The sequence below is a fragment of the Balaenoptera musculus genome, chromosome 18 (assembly GCF_009873245.2).
Source record: "Balaenoptera musculus isolate JJ_BM4_2016_0621 chromosome 18, mBalMus1.pri.v3, whole genome shotgun sequence".
Classification (NCBI taxonomy): Eukaryota; Metazoa; Chordata; class Mammalia; order Artiodactyla; family Balaenopteridae; genus Balaenoptera; species Balaenoptera musculus.
The window spans coordinates 37,638,829-37,649,713 of NC_045802.1; the positions used below are offsets into that span (position 1 = coordinate 37,638,829).

The window sequence follows — 10,885 nt, forward strand, 5'->3', positions numbered from 1 at the left end:
AGAATTTTTACATCTATGCAAATCTAATGTTCATTAGCTGTATTGACCTGTAATTCTTTGGGGGTGTCTTTGTCTGGTCTTGATGTCAAGGTGATGATAGCCTCATAGAATGAGTTTAGAAGCATTCTTTTCTCTAAATGTTTTGAATTGTTGGAGGAGATTAGGTGTTAACTCTTCTTTAAATATTTGGTAGAATTCACATATGAAGCCATCTGGTCCTGAAATATTTTGAGAGGAGTTTGTTTCTTTGTTTATTTGTTTGTTTGTTTTTATTGATTCATTTTCATTAATGGTAATCAACCTGTTCATGTTTTCTACTTCTTTCTGACTCAGCCTTGGGTAATTGTACATTTCAGGAAATGTATTCATTTTTTCTAGGTTATTCATTTTATTGCCATATAATTATTTGTAGAAATCTCTCATGATCATTTTATTTTTATTTCTAGGGTTCTACCCTTTCATTTCTAATTTTATTTATTTGAGCTGTCTCTTTTTCTTGATGAATCTGACTAAACGTTTATTATTTTTGTTTATTTTTTGAAAAAACTAACTCAGTTTCATTTACCCTTTCTATTGTTTTTTAGCCTCTATTTAATTTATTTCTGCTCTGATATTTAGGATTACTTTGCTTTTAATAACTTTGAATTTTGCTTGTTCCTCTTTTTCTGGCTCCTTTAGGTGGAAGTTTAGATTGTTTATTTGAGGTTTTTTGTTTGTTTGTTTGTTTCCTAAGTTAAGCTTGTATTGAGATAAACTTCTCTTTTAAATGCTTTTGCTGTAGCTGCTAGATTTTTGATCATTGTGTTTCTATTTTCAATTTCTTTAGGTATTTTCTGATTTCTAATTTAATTTCTTCAATGACCCATTGTTGTTTAGTAGCATATTGTCTAGACTTTTCATTTCTATATTTTTGCAGGTTTTTTTTCCAGTAGTTGATTTCTAGTCTCATAGCCTTGTGGTTGGAAAAGATGCCTGAGATGTTTTCAGTCTTTTAAAATTTACTGGGGTTTGCTTTGTGTCCTGGCATGAGATCAATCCTGGAGAAAGTTCCATGTAAACTTGAAAAGAATGTATTCTACTGCTTTGGGATGAACTGTTTTATTTATATAAAACATTAAATTCTTTTGCTCATTAAATTCTTCTGTTTCATTTAAGGTGAAATAAGTGTTTCCTTTTTGATTTTCTGTCTGCCTGATTTGTCCATGATGCAATTGGCATGTTAAAGTTCCATAATATTATTGTGTTACTATCAATTTCTCCCTTTATGTATGTTAATATTTGCTTTATGTATTTAGGTTCTCTGTTAGGTATATATATATTTACAATTGTTATATTTTCTTTTTGTATTTATCCCTTTATCATTATGTAATGTTTCTGTTGTGTTAGGGCCAACTACTGTGAACACACTGGTAGGCATGGCTGGCCCTCCAGCCCAGTTGATTGACAAGGTCTGCCTAGATAAAGGTTGCCAGCTCTTAGTGGTCAGCACCAGTCCTAGATTGGAAGATTTTGGCCTGCTGGTGAGTTTGCCTGGATGGGGGTGAGGAGCGGTGTGCCAAGGCTGGTGCTGGCTTGCTGGTGGGTGGAGCTGTGTCAGGCTTGCTACTTGAGTCCCAGGACTGACACTGACTGGTTAGTGGGCAGGGTAAGTTCAGGAACTAATAAGGACTCTAAAATGGCAATTGCCAGTACCAGAGTTTTTCTGGTAGAGTGAGTTCCCCCAAAAGATTGCTGCCTATGTTTCTGTCCCCAGGGTGTATCCCAGTTGCCTCTTGTCTCTCTGAAAGTCTCTCCAAGACCACCAAGTGGGTCTGACTTGAGCTGCTTTCAAATTACTTCTTCTACCCTAGGTCTTGGAACATGTGAGATTTTGTGTGTGCTTTTAAAGAGTGGAGTCTCTGCTTCTTACAGCCCTATGGCTCTCCCAAACGAAAATCCTGCTGACCTTCAAGGCCATATGTTCTCGGAGCTGAACTTCCTGATGCAGAACCCCTGGCTTGGGAGGCCAATGTGGGGCTTGGACCACTTTCTCCTTGGGGATAACCTCTGCAAATTTGATTATCTGCCCTTTTGTGGGTACCCCACCTGGGGGTGAGAAGCTAGACTATACTACATCTCTGTCCATTCTGCCCAGCTCACTTTGGTTCTTTATTTCTTTAGTTGTAGAAGATATTTTCTGCTAGCCTTCAGGTCATTCCCATCAATAGTTGCTCTGTAAATAGTTGTAATTTTGGTGTGCACATGAAAGAGGGTGAGCTCAGGATTTTCATACTCCACCATCTTGGTCACTCCCCCACAAAGGCAAAAGTTTAAAATTAACTTTTAACATTAAATTTTTTTTAAATAAATAATCATTATATTAAGTCAGTACCCTTTCCCTCTAGAGAATTCAAAGCCATAAGAAAAAATATCCTTGTCTTACAAAATTTTAAAGTACCAACATATGTTTGACTATGACTTCTCTCTCATTTTTAATCTTTTACTCTGCTTGAGATATCACATAACTAAATAAGACATTTGCTTACAATTTTTATATAAAATATTATCCTTTCCCAAAATATTACACTATTGACTTAGATTTCTTTTAAAGCCCATACATTTTACCTGAAGATTAGAGTTGCCAAAAATGAGGAATAAAGTCAGAAAACTGAGAAGGAGAATACATCTCCTGGAATTCAACTAATTCATGCCAATTGTTAGGACTTTACCACAAACAAAAAAACTTGGAGAACTATACTATAAGATTATTATTGTTCATTAACCAAAGTTCTACATCTCAAGCTAAAAAACAAGTTCACAATCCATACAGCTAGCATGTTCTCAGTGCATGGATCCAGAAGTACTTTTTTCTTCAAGTACAAATTAGAAATTTGTTAAAACTACATCTCTGGTCCCCATGCCTCTTTTATCCTTCCTTTTTTTCATATAGAAATACAATTTTGAGCTCAGGAGTACTGGGAAATGTGAGAAGCAGGAAAGAATGACCTTTCTTTCTGATTTTACACACACACATATATATATATATATATATTTATATTTATGTTTATATTAAAAGCCAAGTTATAAGTAAAGTATAAGCTATTGTTCTCACTATGCCATTTTCCCAATGATGGTTGAAGAACTAAGTGAAAGTAGAAAAGTAACCTCCAAATTATACACCAATGGAAAATACTACCATGAAAAATTTCCCTATTTTAATGCAAGTGGTTTTTGTACATAGATATAACCCCATTCTCCAGAATAAATCTGTTATTATTCATAAAATGTTTTCCTTGAAGTGCATAGTTTTCTCTCAGATCAATAAATGAAATGCTTTTTTTTCAACCTTTCCAGCTTACCACCACCTACAATGATTAATATCCTCTTGCTTTATTTAGGACTTTAACGTGAAAAGCTGCTCTAAAAGTTTAAGGATCCTGAAAATGCTTTTATTGGCCGTTGGAATTCAATCCTGTATAGATAAGTATCTGCTGATGGATCAATTTGGAACACACATTTTTGAATGTGACTAAATGTGTGGTTTGATCTATCTCTTGCCTGTATTACTCACTTTTATTTAATCATTTTCTGAGTTGTTACTTGATATCTATGTTTATGTTCCTTGTTCAAAATGAAAACAATATGCCATTGTCTTTGCTGTATTTATTGTACTTTACTTTTATTTTAATCTTTTCTCTCTTCTTTCCTGAGCGATCATCTTACTAATTTATTGTTCTATTATATATAAGTACACATAATATTTTGCATTCCAATTCCAATTGCCCTCTTCTTTTTCTCCGCTTTTCTCTCATTATTAAATTTTCTACTTAAAAAAAAAAAAAAAAATATATATATATATATATAATTAAAATTCATCTTTGTCAGAAGGCAAACTTTGATTTGTGGGTCCTAAGTGTGAAGTAGTTCATGTAGCTAATACATGAAGCAGGGTTTAAGTATCCACACCTAAAAGATCATCAGACAGACGTCTGAGATTTAAAATTGGTAAATCTCATTACCAATTCTCTTTAAATATTCCTAGGCAACAAGGATGTGAAAGAGTTGCATACCTACCAGCTGAATGTTTATATCAGTTTTTTGTTTCTTATTTAAGAAATTTGGGACAGAATTTTGATACTAAGGAGATGAGGAAAAACAATTCTGAAAGGGTGTTTTAAAGAACAAGAATGTACTTTCTGTTTTCATACTTCATCAAAAGGAAAATTTAAAAATGAAACAACTTTCAGCAATCAAATATACATATAAATAAAGGATACTACTATGCCATATTTAAGGAATGTAAACCAAATTTGAGTAGGCTTTATATAATTTTCTACTTTAATTTTGATAGATTCAAATTAACATTCATCAGAGGCCTTTTAAAGGTATTTATTTACTTTAAATCATTTCTCCACAAATAGTTATTGTACACTGCTTGTATGTTAGACCTTCCATTATAGCTTGATAATATAAAAAAGATAAAAATAATAGATACTGTTATCAAAAAGTTCCCATGGCCATAATTAACAGAAAAATTGTATCTCAAAACATGTTTCCAAGAGTTTCAGAACATTACTTATTTAGCATATTGATTATTAGATTATTTAATAAGTTAGTAGTGAGAATGGAGGCTGGCAAGAATGGATAAGACAAAACATATATATGTTAGTCAAAATGTAGGATTTAGCACCAGAAAGCAAGAATCACATTAAAGCACTGTTTCTTGGTTCCAGACTCAAAGTTAGACAGGAAGGAAGAGGGCAGGACACAACCATTAAAAGAATGACAAAATCATTAAGAACAAGATACAACATAAACTGGTTAGAACCAACTAGGGCCAAGATGATGTAAGATTCGACTTCCAGTAGACCTTGAGCCTCATTATACCCTCACTGTAACATATTAGCATGCTAAATGACACAGCCAGAGGTGTCATGACAGTTCTGAGGCTAACCATAAAAAGACCAAAAAGTGGACGGTAGTTCAATTCCTTGAAATATTTGCCCCTTTCCCAAAATATTTGGAATAATCCTCTCACTCATTAGCCTAGGCTTACTCTTAAATTCTTTCCTGTGGGAAGCCAAGGACCCTCACTTGGCAGCCTGTCCCAGGGACTCACCCAAGACCTGGGACAGGACCATCCTCTCATGCCCTATTTGCTGAAACATCTTTTCTGGTGACCACAAAGGGACAGTCCCAGTGAATATAGAAAGGACCTCAAAGGGCATAATCTAAATTGGCTTATCGCGCTATGGCTTCCCTCTATGGAGGATGGTCTGGACTTCTCTCATGCCTTGTATATTCTAGTAGCCCCTTAGGTAGTTGTTGACATTGCCTGTGGGATCTGGCAGGCAGACCAGTGCTCTGGGCATGAACGAGCTCAGCGAGCCCAAGGCTTTTCTCCCCTCAATCTTTCTCATTCTCCCCTATTGCTCTGCCTCTTTGGACTTGAGAAGATCCACTGAGATGACAACACGGACATCCAAATTAAGACTGCAGCAAATAATTGACAACTTGATCAGGTGAGTTTCCCCTTCAGGTCTCCGCAAGCCCAATTTCCTCTCCCCACATGTTTTTAGTCTCGGTCTGGTTCTGGGATGCCAAAACTGCATCAGGGGGCACAAACACGGGGACTCCATGAGTCCTCCTCTAGATTTGCGGTGCAGTACTCCCCAAGTGCTCTTGAGGCTTATGGCCTCATTGCACCCCTGAGCGGAATTTGTGGACGAGCACCTCCCTCAATAGGGTCACAGTCCCTTCCCCCCCTAGCAAGCACTGAGGCAGTGCACCTTCCTAGTCCCAATCAGTCTTCCTCTTTATTTCAATCTGCTGTTGACTATGGCACCAAGATGGATGTCATGCTCCCTGTTAAGGGTCACATCTCATGGAGGTCTCAGACTTTATTAACATCTGATCAGAGGTAGTGGTCAAACACCTTTCTCAGTGGGCTTATGGATCTCTCCTAGGAAGCATCATGACTATACACCTTCCTACCATTTTTATCCCCAGGGATCTTCACCATGGATATTGCACCCCTGAGTGAAAGTTGTGGGCAGGAACTTCCCTCACAGGGGCTGCAGACTTTATGAACCCCTGAGTCTAGGTTGTGGTCTAGCATCTCTTTCAGTGGGTTTATGAATCTCTGGCTTAGGAAGTGCCATGGCTATACACCTTCTTTCTTTGCTCTTGATTTCTTTTATAGCCTCCTTCACCTTCTTCTCTTCTGACTTCTTAAACTGTCTACTGATCTCTGAGCCTCACTGCCAGCTTTGCCAACAGGTTGCCATGTTGCCTCTTTTACTTCTGTGAAGAAGTAGACCTCCTCAACATCACAAGAACCATATCCTGAGGGGAGCTTTTACCTTGTATTATTATCACTACCTTTTGGTGATCCAGACCTACCCTTCAGCTCTATTTGTTTCTCTTTTTCTTTTGCAACGATAAAGGTAATCCATTTAGTTGACTCAGGGAGTAGGTCTCCTCCCTCTCTGAAGGATTTAGGCCCTGGAACTCTGGTCGCTTTTTCTCCTTTTTACTCTTGTTCCTCTCCTTGACTAATCCAAGGGATCTCCTCAGACTCACTGAACAGGCAGATTTTGAGTGCCTAGAGGGATCCGACTGCTGACACTGTGAGAGTACAAGGATGAATAACTACCATCTGGTCAGGATCCCTCAGACCCTTGTTTTGTCATGACATCATAACCAAAAGTGGAGGGGGAAGTTCCATACATCCAAATGTTCATGACCTTATTCCAAGATCCAGGTCTAAAGAACTCCTGTAGGGTGTGCCTGTCTCATGTCCTTTCAAAGTACATTCCTTCACAGGAGCCCAAGGATTTAATGAGTCCACCTCCCCAAAGCCCACAATGAAGCTGAGAATGTCTACCCCAACAAATTCTGAGGGAGACAGTCTCATGGACCAGCTACCCCTAAGGCCCCATCTGGGCAAATGAAGACCCCAGAAATCCGTGAATCAGCTCATGGACTTAGCCTTTGGAGTATTCAGCAATAAAAATAGGGATGAAGAGGCAAAAATGATTCAGGAACAACAGTGAAAGGCACAAATATTGGGGGCAGTACTAACTCCTGCACCACCTCATGGTTACTCTCCCTTCTGGGGACTCATGGCAGGGATAGGATAAAGGAAGCCTGGATCAGAGCCACTGTCCTGCCAAAAAGAGATCTAATTTAAATGTGACCAGGAGGACCACTGGAAGGATGAATGCCACCTGTATGGGCAAAGTCTACTGACCCTACCCAATATACAAACAAGAGGGCCGCTGGAAGTGGGACTGCCCCAGTCTCGAAGGGGACACAGGGTTTCCAAGGCAATAATAGCTAAGAAGACCAAAGACTGACAAGGTCCAGGACACTCCTTGGCTCCCAAAGGACACCTGGTCATTTCTCCTGAGAAGGCTAAGGGAACCCTTGATGCTGTAGGTAGGAAAGTTAGATGCAGCCTACACTGTACTAACTGATTTCCCTGGACCCTTGTTCCCAGTTCTATATGATAATGGGAATCAATGGAAGGCCCTAAACCAAGCAATTCCCCACCTCAGCTGCTTGCTAGGAAATTTGACCTTTGCACATCATTTTCTGCTCATATCTGAGTGCCCCATCCCCTATTGGGAAGGGACTACTTGCTTACTAATTTCCAGATAATAGTCCAATTTGGAGACCCTCACAGAGAAAGCATCCACCAAGAAAAATAATTGCTCTTGACTGTGGGAACCTACCTCAGTCCCTAATCAGAGGTGGTTTCCACTCCATAATGTTCCTCAAGTGAACCCTGCTCTCTGGAACACTGAGGTCACTGACAGAGCTAGTATCTCTGGCAAGGCTACCTTTAAGAGTGGGAACACATGAGGCTGAAGGCAAGCCTCCTGAGATCAAAGGCCAAGGTGAGGGCCATAATTAAAGAACTTCTTAGGCCAGAAGGTTCGGTTGCGCGTGTGCCATGGACTCAGCTGCCCGGTGATATTGATAATAGGAGAGAGAAAGGGGCATTGACGGGGACCCACCGCGGGCACCGAACGGCGGCTCTGGCAGCGGCAGCTCCAGCCCCAGCGGCTCCCTCTTCTCCTTCCTTCTCCTCCTGTTGCCGCTGCGGATCCAGTCTTCTTCTCTCCCTTTCCCCCTCCCCTAGTCGTCGCTGCAGCCGCCGGGTCCGGGGCAACGAGCAGAGGCGCCGCCCGCCGGGAATGTGAGCGAGGAGCCACCGGCGGAGCCGCAGCGGGGTCGGTGCCGATTTGATGGGACGGGCCCGCGGGGGAGGATCGTGAGGCCGCCGCCGCCGCCGCCGCCGGAGCGCTGAGGTTCAGGTCCGGCCGTGAGGCCTAGAGGCGCCGCTGCCGCGGAACCGGAGGGACGCCGCGCCGGACAGCCGTCGCCCCGGGCTCCCTGCTGCTGTCCGGACCTCCCCCCGCACGCCCCGGTCCCGCCCCCCGCCCCCCGCTGCGGCCCTCTCTCCCGTCTCCCGCCCCTCCGAAACCACAGATCATCTTCGGATTCTTCTCCAGAAGCTTCAAGTAGGGATATGTCCTCACCACCAACTACTCCTCCATCAGTGGATAAAGTAGACGGATTTTCTTGGAAGTCCGTCAGAAAAGCCAGACAGAAGAGGTTGCAAAGTTCCTCACAGTTTAGGTCTCAAGGCAAGCCTATTGAGTTAACACCTCTGCCGCTGCTAAAAGGTGTCTTGCAATATATTCAGAACTCTCCCTCCTAGTGACAGCAATGAATTTGATCCAGAAGAAGATGAACCTACCCTTGAGGCATCGTGGCCACACTTACAGCTTGTATATGAGTTTTTCATACGATTTTTGGAAAGCCAAGAATCCCAACCCAGCATTGCCAAAAAATACATAGATCAGAAATTTGTATTACAGCTTTTGGAGCTGTTTGACAGCGAAGACCCTCGGGAACGGGACTACTTAAAAACAGTCTTACACAGAATTTATGGCAAGTTTCTTGGTCTTAGAGCATTTATCCGAAAACAGATTAACAATATTTTTCTAAGGTTTGTTTATGAAACAGAACACTTCAATGGTGTAGCTGAACTGCTGGAAATATTAGGAAGTATTATCAATGGCTTTGCTTTACCTCTTAAGGAAGAACACAAACAGTTTCTGGTGAAAGTGTTGATCCCTTTACACACTGTCAGGAGCTTATCACTCTTCCATGCCCAGCTGGCATATTGCATAGTACAGATTCTGGAGAAAGATCCTTCACTCACAGAACCAGTTATTAGGGGATTAATGAAATTTTGGCCCCAAACATGTAGTCAAAAAGAGGTCATGTTCCTTAGGGAGCTGGAAGAAATATTGGATGTGATTGAAACTTCACAATTTGTTAAAATCCAAGAACCTTTGTTTAAACAAATTGCCAAGTGTGTCTCTAGCCCCCATTTTCAGGTGGCGGAAAGGGCACTCTATTATTGGAATAATGAATACATCATGAGTTTGATAGACGAAAACTCTAATGTCATCCTTCCCATCATGTTTTCCAGTCTTTATAGGATTTCAAAAGAACATTGGAATCCGGCTATTGTGGCATTAGTGTACAATGTGTTGAAGGCGTTTATGGAAATGAACAGCACCATGTTTGATGAGCTGACAGCCACATTCAAGTCAGATCGTCAGCGTGAGAAAAAGAAAGAAAAGGAGAGTGAATAATTGTGGAAGAAACTGGAGGATCTGGAGTTAAAGAGAGGTCTTAGACGTGATGGGATAATTCCAACTTAACAAAAATAATGACAACAACCTTACTAACCTGTGGAGTCACACATTTATGTAGTAGAAGATGGAACAGCAGTTTTCTGTATTGTGCAACTTTACAGTAGATTTCACATTTGTTTCATTATTACAACAGCACTGTATATACCTGTCTCTAAGTAAAGGAAAAAAAAAATAAGGACTTCAGTCCAAAGTTTGGACAGTAGATGGACTTCTCAGAACTTGGTAAACATAATCATTGTTCTAACCCCCTTAAAAAAAAAAAAAAAAAAAAAAAAGCAGTCTTCAAAGATCTGTCAATGAAATTTGTATATTAAAATTCCATTTTTGGGAGTTCCTTATTTATCATTAGCAGAGAGTATGAAACAATTTTCAAATGTGAACTATCTTAAATTTAGCTTGTCTTTCTGCTAAGCTGTTAAGTGTATTTATAGTAAAGGAAGGGAAAAAAAAAGACTGTCATTTCCTTATAAGTTTGTATAACATCCTCCTCTGGGTAACCTGACTGTAATTTGACATCTTTTCCTTTTGCACATCTTCATGAGTTGAATGTCCACGTGGAATGAGGCCGTGAATTATAAAGGTCCCTGATAAAAGTTTTGTTCACTGGAGTGAACATCTTTCCAGTAATCAGGTAGTCCTGGTACTCCTTTAGTTTTAAAATTAGGAGTAAAAGAGAGCAGGTGATGAACATAGTAGGGAAGGGCATTTTGGATTCACGCATCACTTTATGGTGACTCCAAATCAATGTCTTGACTCCTTTGAAAACAGGCACTGGGACATCATAGGGTTCAGTACCTGACCAGTACTAGTTATGTACGTCATTGAACACACAAACCAGAGATGTTATAGAAATGTCAGAAGACATACTTTTAGACCATTTAGAAATAAGGAAGACAAACACTAAACAGTACAACCATGAAATTGATCACCAAGATTGCGAATCTAATTGGGAATAGAGTTGAGCAAACAGCTTGGACTGTTTGGAGTTGTTGCCTTACTTTTTAATATGTATTTATAAAGTATTCCAGCAAAAGAAGATGAAGCCTCTGGGAAAAAAAAACAAACGTATTACAGTGTTTTTTGTAGATTCTCATTTTATATCCCATCACAGCGCCAGCCCTGTTTTTAGCCAGAAAGGATTCAGGATAAACATTATTATGCATTCTGAA

General features: G+C 40.1%; 1 protein-coding gene across 1 annotated transcript; it reads left to right on the top strand.

Annotated features, from left to right (window-relative positions):
- The first annotated feature begins 7,975 nt into the window (after positions 1-7,975).
- On the top strand, positions 7,976-10,395 carry LOC118884194 (serine/threonine-protein phosphatase 2A 56 kDa regulatory subunit epsilon isoform-like). The gene is given in 2 exon segments (XM_036831652.1): positions 7,976-8,670; positions 8,672-10,395. Coding segments are annotated over 2 exon segments (1,206 nt in total). The 5' UTR covers positions 7,976-8,515; the 3' UTR covers positions 9,723-10,395.
- The last annotated feature ends 490 nt before the right edge of the window (positions 10,396-10,885 follow it).